Raw genomic sequence first — 15,244 nt, forward strand, 5'->3', positions numbered from 1 at the left:
TTCTGCGGCCCGGGTTAGCTTAATTCTCGGCACATCTACTACCTGTTGCCATGAATCTAGCCAAATTCAGCGGTTCAGCCCCTAATTCTTTGCACTTGTCAAAGAATTGCTTTCTGATTCTCTGATGGTCGATGCATTTGGCAGAGACGCGCCCAGAAGCCAGAATGATGGTCGTTGGGATTGGCCTAACTACCATGCTCTCTCTCTCTCTCGTGAATGAATGATAGCTGCAGCCCCAGTGTCCCACCACCCCCACAGCCACCGGACCACCAGGCCCACCACCACCACCACCGCCACCACCATGGGTGGATGGTGGACCTAGGCAGGCAGGCCACATGGTCAAAGTAGAGTGCCCAGTGGCCCCAGTGGCCAGTGCCCACCCAACCCCTGTAGCCTATTGCAGCCAAACGTCAGACGTGTTCTCTGAGGACTAAACTAGTCTAGAATTAGGTCTGATCAGCCAAACAAATACTGCAGTCCGCCCAAAGGATAAGAAGGTAATTTGGTTCTTTAAACCACCCCCCTCCCCCCTCCCCCAGTCCCCATGTCTTTTTCTTTCCAGTTTCCTCCTTCACTGTCACTGTGCTGTGCTCTGTGAGAAAGAAAGTATAAAAGCTGTCTTAGAGATTGTTTTATTTTATAGTCAAATATTGACAACTAGAACAGCTATCATCATCTCTCTTACACACATTTAGTCACACACAGCACAGACACGGTTTACACATGAAATCTCTCTCATACAAACCAAACCAATTTATTTATTTTTTTTAACTTTTTTGAGTTTACCAAACCTGATTACTTGGGAGAAGCAAAAGGAGAGATGGTAAAGAGAGAGTGAGAGATGAAGAAAGGGTCTTCCCTGAGGACAGTGGAGATGCTGAAGAAGATAAAAGGCCTCGGTTAGCGAAATTCACTTACGTTGGTATTATTGGAGGGCATAGAGAGATAGAAACAGAAAGAGGAGTTATTGTGAAGTGAAAAAAACAAATAACGGAGTTGGGGGCGGGGGGAGAGATGGTGGGCTCAGGAGCATCAGATAGGAGCAAAGAGGCGGTTGGGATGATGGCCCTGCACGAGGCCCTCAGGAGTGTCTGTCTCAATTCAGACTGGACTTACTCCGTCTTCTGGACCATTCGACCACGCCCGTATGTTACATACACTCTGTTTTTCTGTGGAAATTAACTAACCTCAGTACTTCATGTGCTTTTTTCCCTAAGTGGGTTTGTTTCCTGATTGTAGGAGAAGTAGAGGTGGTAATGGTTGCAAGGTTGGCGACGACAATGGCAGCTTGTGAGTATGATTTTTGCACTTGCAGAAACAGAGGGCACAGAACAGGGAAATAAAAGACGAAGATGGATATGTCGATAAAAATGGGCCCTGAGGATTGCATGATCTGGGTTTTGCTTTTTGAATGTTTTCTGAGATGGGTTTTGAATTTTGTAGGATGCTGATGTGGGAAGATGGGTTTTGCCGGGGAAGAGTTGCTGAATGTCTGGAGGATATAGATGGGGAGGATCCAGTCAGAAAGGCCTTCAGCAAAATGTCCATTCAGCTGTATAATTATGGAGAAGGGTGGGTACTGGGTAGGTGTTTCTTTTATTTTTTTTTTCAGATTCTTTTTCCTCTGTGAAAGGAAAAAAATAGGAAGTTAACCCAATTATCTTATGTATGTGGTTTTGATTGGTTCATTGATTTGAGCAGGCTGATGGGAAAGGTTGCTTCTGATAAGTGTCACAAATGGGTTTTCAAAGAGCCTTCTGAATGTGAACCCAATATCTCCAACTACTGGCAGAGCTCTTTTGATGCTGTATGTAGAGAACCCTTCCTAAACCATGGAATTTCTTTGCTTTATTAGAAGGTTAACATTTTAAAAATTTGAAGGCGTAGTAGTTTTTTGGCATGGTTACCTTGATTCTTTCCAATAGTAAATTTGATTCCAGGAGAGAAAAGGTTAATGGCAATAATTTTTACCCGCATAATCTCCATGCCACACACACACACACACACACACCATCCTTTGCTAGTGCTTTATTGTAACCATTGTAGTTATTGTTAATGTACTTCCTCTACTTGATGTAATTGCAGCTTCCTCCTGAATGGACTGATCAGTTTAACTCAGGAATTCAGGTGAGGACAGAATCGTGTTTGCCACTGACATTTTTTTTTCTTTTGTAATTTGCATTTTTTCCTTTAATCATTTTATGATTCTCCTCTGTAATATCTCCTAAACAGACCATTGCTGTGATTCAAGCTGGCCATGGCCTTCTACAACTAGGCTCCTGCAAGATTGTGAGTTTCGTTTTCTTTTTTTCCTCCTAATTGTACATTTGTACCTGCTTGTTTAGCTCATTTTATGATTAAGAGGTTATTTTTTTTTTGTTCTTTTGTTCAAAGACTATTTGAATTTTGAAAACCTTTTATGTCTATAATTGTTGGATCTCACTGGGGCTAATGGCATCTATCCTCAGATACCTGAAGACCTGCACTTTGTACTGAGAATGAGACATACCTTCGAATCTCTTGGCTACCAATCCGGTTTCTACCTCTCCCAGCTCTTCTCTTCAAACAGGAATGCTTCCTCATCCACTGTCGTTCCTTCAAAACAAGCAGCAGGGCCAAGCAGACCTCCAGCTCCCGTTTTCAATTGGAGCCAAAGGCCACTCACACCTGCAACTTCTGTCATGGGTTCCCCCAATTTTCTTAATGCTTCTCGACTTGGATTCCCGCAGACAAAGGATGAAACCCAGCTCTTTCTCCTTCCCCATTCATCTGAGACCCAAATGAATGACATGATTGCTGATCATGATTCTGACATAAAATGGCCAAACGGGCTTTCCTTCTTTAATGCTCTCACCGGCCGTGCTGATGATGCCAAGCTCCTATTTGGGTCTGAGGGCTTAGGAAACAAACCAAACCAACAGCACCACTCAACCGTTCTTGGAGGTAAGAATTCTGTTTCTGCCATAAACCTTTGTGTGAAAACTGATGAATCTAAGGCCATCTCTGAAACTTCTAATTCACAGAGCCAGAATGGGAACGAGAATGAAAATCCTGGTAATGCAAACACCTATGAGTACTTGAGCTTGGAGAGCCAGTCAAACAGTGCAAGGAAGATGGAAAGCAAGTTCAAGAGGAGTTTCACGTTATCCGCAAGAGTGGCTTCATCGTAGTCTTCATCTTCTTTAGATCATCGTCCAAACCACCTAGTGGACTATAGGGGCTCTGAAGCAGGCGTTTATTCTGATATCATGGAAACCTTCCTAGAATAATTTGTTAACGATCTCTGTATGGAAGGACTAAAGGTCAGATGTTGTATTCTGAAGCAAATTTAATGCTCTTCTCTACTGGAATGTCCTGTTGTTATCTCCATGCCAATTTACTTCTTCCAATTTCTGTCATTACATAGAAGTTTTCCTTCTTATGTTGTTGTTGATCAATAAACTTGATCATCAAACCAAATTTCCTCTTCAAGCTTTAAGACAGTAGTAGTAGTTCTCTTGGAACTTCAATGAATATTTAAACAGATTGTCTGCTCTTGTTTTCCCATCGATTTGAAAGAGTTGGGAGGGACCTTTTGATAGAACCCATGATTGATATTGAACAGATGAGATTTCTAAAATACAATGAAAGCAAAGAAGGAAAGGCATAAGAAAATTGCATTAGAATATGTTGGGCTACTTGTATATTTGTAGTAACAAAATTTAGGTGCAATTATCTCTGGTTTCATTTGTACTCGGGAAATTTAAGAGAAATTACATGTGAAAATTTTCGAATACTATGTAAATTGGCCCCATTTGGACAGAGACAACCATGAACATACTTTACAATCTCGAATTTCTAATATAAATTCATGAATACCTCACACATTCAAGAGTTTAAAATTCCATTAGGTCTCGCTAGTGGCTAGCTTGGCATCTATCGTTGGATTGGCAGATGTCCGGTCGTTCATGATACCATATTGTAAATTTATTAGCAGGATAGAATCTGTCGAATCATGAAAATCTGAACTCCTTGCTTTGGTGAAAAGTTTACTGTAATTATTGGAACAACACTGAAATGGAGTTTTAAGAATGTTTTGACCCAGATTCTCAAGGTATTTAATTGAACTTTCGAACAAGTTCATCAACTTAAAAGGCAATTCAACATGGAGGATGAGGAGGAGATAAAATTTTAGAAATCTCTTAGTGTACCATTATAACTCTTGTTCTTGTCGACAATTTAAAAATTTTTATCATGCAGTCCACAATCTATGCATGTTGTGGATGATAATTAAGGAGAGAATTAACGTTATATATATATATATATATATACATAATTGCCATTGGAGGGACTCCAGCTTTTGTCAGTACTCTTCTTTGCTTGAATTCTCACGTAATACTCTTCTTCTCAATGATAGCAGCATGTGCTGGTCTCAAGCTTTTATTATTTTATTCTCTGGTAGAAAGAAAAACACGGGTGAATCATGGAAGCCAAGATTAATCTGTATTGTGCATGCAACGAAGAAATCGCACTGTATTCGCCATTCTCTGTTCATTTCCATCATCTATTTAATTAGAGCGTTTCTGCAAGTATTTGATTGACGTTTGAGAAGAAAAGCTAGCTACCATAATTGATTCCACGATGGCCCTTTAGATTTCCATGCATGGATCACTTAAAGCAACACAGCAGGTTTTTCACAAATAATTAATACTGAAATACCCACCACCACCCTCAGATAGAACTTGACGAGTCTGCTGAAACTGAGGAATTGCGTTTCGGCTGAAATTGAGTTAATTAGAAGCTGGTCTTGATCTCTTTTGGTTCGTGCTGTTATACTGACAGCCCATTATTATTGCTTCCTGGTAATAACCATTTAATAATTACAGCCGTTAAGGCAGTTATTAACCGTTCGTTTGAAGGGGCCGGAGGAAATTAAGAAACTTTTAGGTAAAATAATCAACGTAACTGTGCGATATTGTTACAGCGGGTGAAGATTTTGTTGCAGATTAGTAAACTTTGTTACCATGGAAAAATGAGATCATGTGTCAACAAGAAAGGAGGAAGAAATCATTACAAACCAAATCAAACGAGAATTCACGTAAGTAGTAATGAGAGTTTTGAGTCCTCAGAACTACAAATAGCTCTCAATTAAGATGGATGATCTCTAGTTACCGATCCTCCTCCATGGACGTTTGGAGGGAGTGGCATTCTCTGCAGGATGACACAAATGATCGGAAAAATCGTCGGGCAAACGATGAGCCACCAGTCGTCCGATCCTTAACTTTTTTCTTCGGTTTCGGCTCTTCCTGCACCCTCACTCCGGTTTTCTTTCTACGGGAGATTTCTGTGGATGGGGTCAAAATTGGTGCTGGCGCTATGAACTGCCATCTTTGCGTAGAAGTACTGTATGGTTGAGAGTCTTGAGACCCGACTGGCCTATTTATTTGGTTTCTTTCTCCCGCAATTGGTGATCGAGCTGCCATTCTGTCGGAGATCGATGGTCTTCTCTCGCTGGTTTCGCTAGAGCTGGTTCGCGCACTACAGCAGCTGCTGCTTCTACTGTTGCTGCTGTTGCTACGTGACGACATTAACGAGTCTTTGCTACTAATGCTGCTGGTGCAACTGGTGAGTAGAGACAAATCAGACCTCTCATTTTTAACTGGTTGAAATGGAAAAGCATGTGGTAGAAGCCGACCATTGTAAAACAAAACGTCAGCTGGAGCTGGGTAATTCTTGTTAGGGTCATTAGCCGGAGAGCCTGGGGTAATACAACCAAACTCAAAATCTGATTCCTGATCTTCGGTAGTTTCTGTAGCTGGGGATTCAGGAATGGCATGGCCTAACTCGAACTCTGAGTATCGGTCCCCATCTTGATCTTGCACTTTCACGGCGATGCCCAAGGTTGAGAAGGTATCACAGAAATCTGTCTCGGTGACAACGCTGATAGAATCTTCGTGCCAGAGTTGTTCCATTGAATTCTGTGACAACTTTGCTTGCAGGAAGAGATGATGGGATGGGACCTCTATATACAAGCTTAGGGAGAGCAGAAATGCACAGGCCAAGAGGCCGGGAATAGGCTCTTTGCTCCCCCAAAAGGGTTACACGTTGGGTGATCATCTGGGTCAGTTTGGGACCATCCGAGCAATCTGGGTGGTATGAATCATATCTTCCAATTAACTAGTCAATCTCACATGATTCAAAGAATATATACCTCTACAGTGTTCGAGCTTCTAGTAAACCATTAATGGATCAAGCTATATACAGTAGATAGGGCACCAGCACAGACATCCAAGCATTTGAAAGACCTGGATAGTACGATTTGGTGGGTTATCACCAAAACACTCAAACCCTACTTCCCTTTTCGTATAATTCACCAAAAAAAAAAAAAAAAACTTCCTTTTGGTATAATTTTGAAAAAAACTATTGGATTAACAATCCCAAATCCTTGTTCACTTGCACATTAATAAATTCTGGGAATCTTTTCACCATTTCTGGTCTACATTCCTTTTCCATGTTATAAAAATGAGAGTTGCACCAAAGCAGCTACAGTCCTAGCTTGTAGCTTTCTTTTGGTCTCTCACAAGGGCTTGCAATGATGGAATCAACTTAGCTTTCTTCATTTTCTGAAACAAAGGAATGGTAGAAGCCTTTTAAAAGGAGCTGCCCTAATTATATTCAGCTAGTCACCTTTGATCCATCCCATTTATGCCGACAATGAGTATACTTTTACACATTTTCTGTAATTTCTCCTGTCACCCATTAAGGCCTTCTGTAGGACCATAGATTCATATCTTATGGCATCATGCTCTTGGGACCACAAGATCACCATTTTTAGCTCCTTCAAGCTTAGTAAGGAATTCAGACCTGTTCGTGTGCCCCAAAATGCAGTGTGAATTGTGAATAGTACAGGATAAGTGTGTAATGAAGTGTCAAGATTGTGTACCAAAAACTATCTACTTTCTCCGTTGACATAGTCTCCCAAAGGAGGTTTCTTTGGCAAGTCTTCCTGAGAATTCTATAGATTGGATGGTTATTGTTATCCAATTAAGCTGGAAGTTCCTCTTCATGAGACCCATCAAATTAACAATAGGCTCCATCTCTCTAGCTACATACAAATGCTCCATTTATGTACAATATTGTTCTTATCCTAAAATTCAGTCTTCCGTATTTCGTTTTGTAAAACTAAAACTAGAGAAAATCATGAAAGCAAAGCAACAGAACAGACATAGACACAAGATCTACATATATAGTTCAGCAACAGATAAAACCCTGAAAAATTCACCATAATCTCAACTGGTATTACAAAACCCTATCTAGCTAGCTTCCTCCTTCCAGCTCCCAAGTTCTTTTCTCATAAACCCTAACTCAAAACGTATGTATGGATATTTAAATACCCTTTATGAACACCGCTTATGGGGTGCTACATGCTAAGCCAGACGCTTTGCCATACTCAACTACGCTAAATTAAGGAGGTTGCATGTAAATTAAAATGAAGTTTTTCTGGAATTTGTCACTCTACCGTGATTGAGAAATTTATAGAGCTTTGAGTTGACATCCAATCTTGGATCAGTCAAGAGAAATTCTAATTGGTAGATTAATTGCATAGATGTATCATCAATTATTAATAAATTAAGAAGACAAATTAAAGAAGAATGTCTGTCGATCCAGCATGTGCTTCCAACAATATAATTTGCAGAGTTTGAGAAGTATGAAGTGATAAAAGCATAGCTCCAATTACTCAACTCAACTGAGCCTTTTCTCGAATATATCTGCTTATCTCGACAATATAATTTATAGAGTTTGAGAAGTATGAAGTGATAAAAGCATAGCTCCAATTACTCAACTCAACTGAGCCTTTTGTCGACTATATCTGCTTATCTCGACGATATAATTTACAGAGTTTGAGAAGTTTGAAGTGATAATTTACATCTACGTGCTTCCAACATAGATGTATCATCAAATATTTTGCTGGCATGAACCAGTGAATTGACCATATAGCCAATCCAGAAGGTCTCCTCTAGATGTTGAGAACCCTAGAATGGCCAGAACATGCTTAGCTACATGAATCCAACTCCACCATTAATTTCACTTTTTGTTTAATTAGTGCCCAAATGCATGTTTGGCCATTCTAGGGTTCTCAACATATCTAGAGGAGACCTTCTGGATTGGCTATATGGTCAATTCACTGGTTCATGCCAGCAAAACTAATAATTTATTGGAACATTCCTTGATTTAATTAAAGTTCAATTTTTTTTTTTTTTCCTTTTCTTTCCGAGGGAGGGGAAGACATGGAGCCCTAATGGAACGTCACGTGAAAGATTCCCGGGTCAGACAGGACTAGCAAACTCCTACCCTGTTCATATAAAACAGCCTTAGAAAATGTAAAAGCTAGCTTATACTTTGGACTTCTGTTTATAAGAATAGAGCATAACAGATTTGTCTGGCCGTTTCATCTTTTTGGAATTCTTTCATTTAACATAAGTTTTTATTAATTAATTTATTCATGTGGAGATCGTAGACAGTTTTGCAGGGACGGTGGGTCATTCTTTTTTTGTTTTTCAATGTAATAATACCTTATATATATATGATATACTATGGCGGGAAGCCATGTGACAAGATTGTTGAGTTGCAGATAATTACGCAACACCATTGAAGCGATACACAGGCCCCATGACACTTGTTTCAACACGTTTACAAATTTTGAAGGTCGGCTAGCTAGCTAATATACCCCTTCCCTTCATACAATCACCAGCCATGTGAGAGTATTTTGCATTTTCTTTGACCTCAATTGGCCTCACTATTCATCAATACGTAACACCACCACCTCTCATTTCCATCTCATAGTGATTATTGACATGCAACCTTAGCCTCTGTGTGTGTGTGTGTGGGTGGGTGGATTAGAGAGTAGATGGACGAGGACAGAGAAACTCTTATTCCCAAGCACACGGTTATAAAGTTACGTGCACCCACATGGAAGAACAGCTAGCTTCACTCAACTGTTACCGCATGTTAGAAAGCTTTTTGTGTGCCATTTCAATTGAGATCGATGGGGAGTTTAATTAGAGAGTAATAGAGAATTAAAGAATATTGAAGGTATGATGAGCAGATTCAGTCACTGTCACACCCCATTCTTCTTATCTTCTGGGCGGAATGGAACTAATGCTAGCTATATTATACATATTACATCATGATATATATAGCCTAAAAAATGATGAATTCTTACACAAATTAACAACTAATTAATTGCAAAGCCTATGATATTCCTAATTATATATAGTAACTAATTAAGTAATTAATAGGCACAAGCTTGGGTCTAGGGGGCTAGCTAGCTAGGCTCTCCATATATTATAATTTATCAAGTATTGCATGCTCGATGGATTAGCAAATCCCACGGTGCTATGCCACGTGTCAAGTTATGGCTCCAGACTTCACAGTAGTGTGTCCCATAACCCTAAACCCATGAAACCATCTCTTCCAACTATTCAAAGCACTGTTAATTTTAAAACCCGGCCGGTTCAGTTCATTTTTTTGTTATATCTCTTCTATATATATAACTACTGTACAGCACTAATTAATTATTCTTGTGTAGTTATGTGTATTGTTTGTGAGCGCTGATGTTCTCTACTTTCAGAGGCATCTCGATCCTCTTAGGTTTTCAGATTTTAATGGTTGAAGTAGATGAATTTAGGTCTGTTTGGATAAGTTTCCTTCTGTTGTTTTTTTCCCCTCTCATAAGTCACAAGGATAAGCTTCAGAACTTGTGTTTTTAAAGCCGAAAGCACAAATCCCCAATTTTGGGGATTAATTAAAAGTGTTTTGGCTTCAAGTTGAGGCAACTCTTACCAAAAGATCAAATTAATTCATTTCTGTTTTCTAACAGAGCCTTAATGCCTTATTGCATTATCTTTTAATGAATAAATTAATAAATAAAAAAAGAATATATATATATATATATATATATATATTCAAGGGTATTGCGATCAATCCGGCCAACTTCAGCTTTATCCAATATTTTAAGGAACTTTGATGGCAGCCTCCTTAATAGCTTATTCACTAGAAGAGGGAGGAATAAGTCGTTCAATTCAGCCATTTGAGCTGCTATTAAATGGCCCCCAAGTTACACAAAAAAACAAAAGAGCGAGCCAATTGTACATGCCTTGATAAATAGGCAAATTCAGCAGAAGTGCATTAATTGCACGAAAAGTATTCATAGAATGAGTAAGAACATGCACCAAGCCACCAACAGACAGACAGACTTAGGGTTAGAGGGTCTTTGATGGAGTGGGGGAGGCCATCAATACAAAAGCTAGATAGAAAAGTCCAACTCCTCTTTTTAGAGCCCAAAAGCATAAAGTGAAAAAGCTAAAATGTCCCCTAGCTATAAAAGGGCTTTGTCTTGCTAAAATGCTATAAATGTTGTACAATCGGAGCAAAAGTGCATCTCTCTAAGCCCTACAATACAAAGAGAAGTTATAGATAATAACGTTGGAATTTGCAAATTACAGGCGTAACCAACAATTATTGGGGCAAAGAATGGACGATTCTGATACTAGGAAATGCCAACTGACAAATAATGAAGTTCCTTTTTTTATAATCAATTGCATTGTTTGTTAAGTTGAGCTAGTTCACAACTTTACTTGTTTTAAGGATTGGAAAATTAATCAAAACCCTCTCTGTCATGTTTACTTTCTTTCTTCTTATTTCCTTTCTATAACTTGTCTTATCTCTCTCTTTTCCATAGCTACCTTTCTACTTTATTCCATGTTTCTGAACCTTCTCTGTAGAGGCTTAAAAGATGGATTGGTTTGGTTTGGTGACATGCATGATTATACAGCCCAATTACCATGCACTTACTACAGAGAGCAGTACCGAAATCACGTAAGACTCGGTCTTTAATTTTGTAACCTGGGATTCTGTCTTACTAAACCCCTGTACATATGCTGTGATAGTCTTTGTGCAAAATTATCTTAAGACTAGCTAATTAATTAATCCCATTTCTCACTTATGCACCTACTAACCAAACCCAACTTTTAAAGGGTTGGTTTGGAATAACCCAGATAGGGCTGCTGTTGGGTGGAGTCAGGTTGGGTTGAAGTTCAGGTTGAAAAATATGAATTACACTTAACTTTAATTATTTATAAATATGTGTTTATGCTTTTTAAGTACAACCGAGCCTAACTCTAATCACAACTCATCAACCCAATCCCGCCAATACAAAAACTTCGGATTGGGTTAGGGTTAGAGTTGGGGTTCAATAGCTCAGGTTGAGTTAAGAATGACTTCAATCAATCAGACCTCCTAACCCGACCTAACCCGGACCATGTTGCATTCCTCCGATAGTGCCTTGATCCAAGTAAAATTGCTACCATCGTGTTGAGCTCTATTCCATAATTATATGACTTAATAGCTAAATAGGCTAGCTTCAAGTTATTGGCCATTCTTATTTAGATGTCAGAAAATGACCATGAAGGCAAATTTGGACCGCTAGATGCGTTAAGGACGTTGAATCATTGACAATATGGGCACAATCACTCAGACCATCATATCCATGATCAACTGACAGTAGTGTAGCTTGTCCTAACCCCTAATTCTATTTTCTGCTCTTTGACTCTTTATTTTTGATCATGATAAAGGTTGTTTTAGTGGCTTTAGAGTCAAATGGATTAATTTCTTGATTCTCATGGATTATGAAAATGGTTTGAAAATAATTCTCAAAAGCAATTTCTTTTCTTTTTTTTTTTTGAGTTTTTTAAGTCCTAATTAATTTCAATAGAGAAAGATCAATTAAAGGTTTTGATCATGGCCTATTTTTCTGGTCAAATTTATATTAAGAACAAGGTTTTTAAAACTGGACCAAACAGGGAATCGTTCTGGGGGATCAGTTTCTGGGTCAAACGGTTCGAACGGATGGCCCATTCTGACAAAAAATAAAAAACAAAAAAAAAGTCAAGAACCATTATCCGGGTCGATGGTTCGACAGTTTGATCGCCCGGATCAACTGTTTGCTGACCAAATCAATGATTTTTGACCAAAAAACAATTTGGGGTTAATGAAACCAATCAAGTGACCGGTTCCCAGTTTTCCCAGTCTGATGGTCCAATGAGATCCAGTTTTGAAGACACTGATATATCGCAATTGGTCATCAAATTAACTTTGCTTGCTATTGGCTTAAACCGGGAGAAGGAGAGTTGAGACGAAAAGCGAAGTAATGGTAATTAGAAAGAGGCCCAACTCGTGGGCTACACCTACAACCCTCAACTCTCTGCTGCTAAAACGTAGAGTGGACATTAATTTGCTACAACCAAGCACTTTTGAATTTTGCAATGTAAATCTACAAATTTTGCACTCGGTTTAATTTTACATTTATTTGTTTGAAACTACGATATGATTTACACTCCTACCCAACATAAAATTTGTACAAAATTTTGCATTTCAAAAATTGATGCAAAATTTGCTCCATGCACCTTCCTCCCAAGTCATTTAAAATGGAGACTGCATCGTCTTGCTTCTTATCTCACTCCCAAACAAGCTGAGTAACATTTATCTTACCTCCATTCTCTTTCATATAGAATGCACTTCCATGCATTTACATCAGCGTGAATGAAGTTTGCAAATTAAAGCAAATAAACAATGCCTAAGGCTAAAATGCAAATCACAACATTTAGAAATGCCTATAAAAAATTCATCAAAACCTTAGAAATCATTCCATAATTTCCCAAGTGTACTTGTGCACGTCTCTTAAATTAAATTGCCTTGTTACACATAATGCAATTCTGATACTTTGAACATTGCCCTTATTGTAAAACTACTTTATCGTCCTTATCCTTTTCTATACTTTGGATTGGATGGGGTTAGTCATCGAATTGGAGATTTCAGATTTGTTTTAGCAGGAATAGAGTTAGCGTGGGAAGGATTCTGTGCCTAAATTTCATGAGTTGTTATATCCCACCTTTGGATGGGGTTAGTCATTTTTCCATTTTTCTTATTGGGTGCATGGGGAAAGCACACCTGGGTGTTCCATTTCTAGATTTGGGATATCATCCATTTCATGATCTACCGCCCAAAATTCATCAGTCTCTAAACCTCCTTTGGCTCTCCAGATAATAAGTTTCATTATGTGGAATTAGAAAAATTATGAGTTACAAATTTACAATTTCCATTGATTTTGATTGTGGTTATGATGCGTCTTCACCGAGGCTCACTTTAGCTTTTTACCTAATTGCACTGATCAATCATAGATGGAGAAGATGATCCATTGCAAGTTAAAGGGATTAGAAGGGTTAAGAGCAAGGTTTTAAAAATAGATCCAAAATTAGAACTGTTTTGGCCATCAGTTTTTAAGTCAACGGTTCAATAGTTCCATTCAAATGGATGGTAGATTCCAATTAAAAAATAATTAAAATAAAAGAATGGCCAAAACATTGAATGGATCAAACGGGCCGATGGTTTGACCACCTAAGTCAATGAATCATTGACCAAATCAGCAGTTTTGGCCAAGGACCGGGTTAAGAGTGAAACCAAGGTTTTAAAAATGACTCAGAAACAGAACCGGACAGGGGTCCATTTTCCGGTTTGGCGGTTCAACCGTCCGGGTCAAATGGTTTGACCTGTGACATCATAAATCGATTAAAAATAAAAAAATATCTATAAATAATAAAAATAACATAAAATTTAAAAATATATATAAAGAAAATAAAACTATCTAAATACAAAAATAATAAAGTACAGAACACAGAAAATATAAAAAGAAAACACACAAAAATGCAAAAAATAAAACTATTTAAATACAAAAGTAATAAAGTACATAACACCTAGAAAATACAAAAAAACAAAAATAAAAAATTCTAAAAAACACAAAAAATAAAAAATACAGAAAAAATAAACATAATTAGGATGTGTTGAGTCATACTCATACATGTACAGAAAATACAAAAAAAAAATCCAAAAAAATACAGAAAAAACACAGAAATTGTAAAATATATATATATATAACAGAAAATTGCAAACAAATACAGAAAAAAAAAACATAAAAAAAAGAAAGTAGAATGTTTTAGTGATATGTGTTCAGTCATATGTTTGCAGAAAATACAAAAAAAAAATCCAAAAAAAGGGATTTTATCATTCTTTGACATCATCATCATCATTCTTTGACATAGAAAATAAGCAAAGAATTGAAAAAAAAAATTAATTAAGCAAATGTGAGTATGTGACTCTATGTAACTAATTAAGCAAAAAATTCAGAAAAAAAAATTAAGCAAGATTAATTAAACAAACAATTAAGCAAAAAAACAATAGAATCAATTAAATTCAAAGAAGTAAGCATTTTATACCTTCAAGTCCTTCCCGGTTTCACTGTCGGTAATGGTGGTGTGACGGCGTTAAGCTCCCAAAAATCGCCGCAAGTGGGCTCGGGCTTGGTCGTTGGTGATTGCTGCTGCAACTATTTCTGCCACTTCCAAGCTCCAAGTGTTGATGCAACTATATCTGTTGCAGCATGTTAGAAACCCCCGTCCACTGCTGCAAAATCGTTGGCCACCACTACAAATCGTTGATAAATAGAGTAGACTAAGACTTTAGAGGTTACTGCTAGACTTGCTGCAAAATCTACGTTGGCCACCATAGATGAAGCTCACCACCGTCACCGGTTTCCATGAATAGTTGTTGGTCGCTGTGTGTCACTGTCGATCGTGGCTGCCACAAAGCATCAGTCGGGTGTGAGGGCTGCTAAGAGGAGGGAAGGCTTAGAACGAGAATAACTTTCATTCTAACCCTAAACTTTTGTAAGAGGTGGGATCGATATGGGGGCCTTTTTTGTTTTTATTTATTTTTTTTAAACCAGCAAAAATAAAATTGGTAACTCGCGAACCGTTTCTCGGGTCGAAAGGTTTAGCGGTTCAACCGCTCGAGTTAACGGTTTTCTAACTTTTTCAACGGGCTTTAAGGATTTACCGATTTACAGTATAACCAGACTTGGGAGGCTGAATGGTTACCATTTTTTCTGGTCCGGTTTTGAAAACCATGAGTGAAACGAAACCGATTGCCTAGATAATTTCCGGGCCAAACAATCCAACCATCTAGGTCAATGATGGTTTGAAAATATTGGTTAAGAGTGTACAAAAAATGATAAGTATTTGAAATTTAATTATGAATATGACATTAAACAAAACAAAAATGGCAAAATGGGATTCATATAACCAACTGCATATAATCGGGATTAAAAATGCAACTTGGTATGGTTTGGATGATGATAATTGATTTTGTGTCT

General features: G+C 38.1%; 1 protein-coding gene and 1 pseudogene across 2 annotated transcripts; one reads left to right on the plus strand and one right to left on the minus strand.

Annotated features, from left to right (window-relative positions):
* Positions 1–874: 874 nt before the first annotated feature.
* LOC104608176 (protein RICE SALT SENSITIVE 3-like) lies at positions 875–3,367 on the plus strand (annotated as a pseudogene). Its single transcript, XR_016080154.1, has 7 exons — positions 875–1,145; positions 1,240–1,290; positions 1,444–1,572; positions 1,702–1,807; positions 2,086–2,127; positions 2,233–2,289; positions 2,469–3,367. The product of XR_016080154.1 is annotated as a protein RICE SALT SENSITIVE 3-like (transcript).
* Positions 3,368–5,147: 1,780 nt separating this feature from the next.
* LOC104608177 (uncharacterized) lies at positions 5,148–5,951 on the minus strand. Its single transcript, XM_010274078.2, has one exon. It carries the CDS (start codon positions 5,949–5,951, stop codon positions 5,148–5,150), a length of 804 nt encoding a protein of 267 aa, XP_010272380.1.
* Positions 5,952–15,244: the final 9,293 nt, after the last annotated feature.

This window comes from Nelumbo nucifera, chromosome 1 (genome assembly GCF_055504915.1).
Source record: "Nelumbo nucifera cultivar China Antique chromosome 1, China Antique-T2T, whole genome shotgun sequence".
Taxonomy (NCBI): Eukaryota; Viridiplantae; Streptophyta; class Magnoliopsida; order Proteales; family Nelumbonaceae; genus Nelumbo; species Nelumbo nucifera.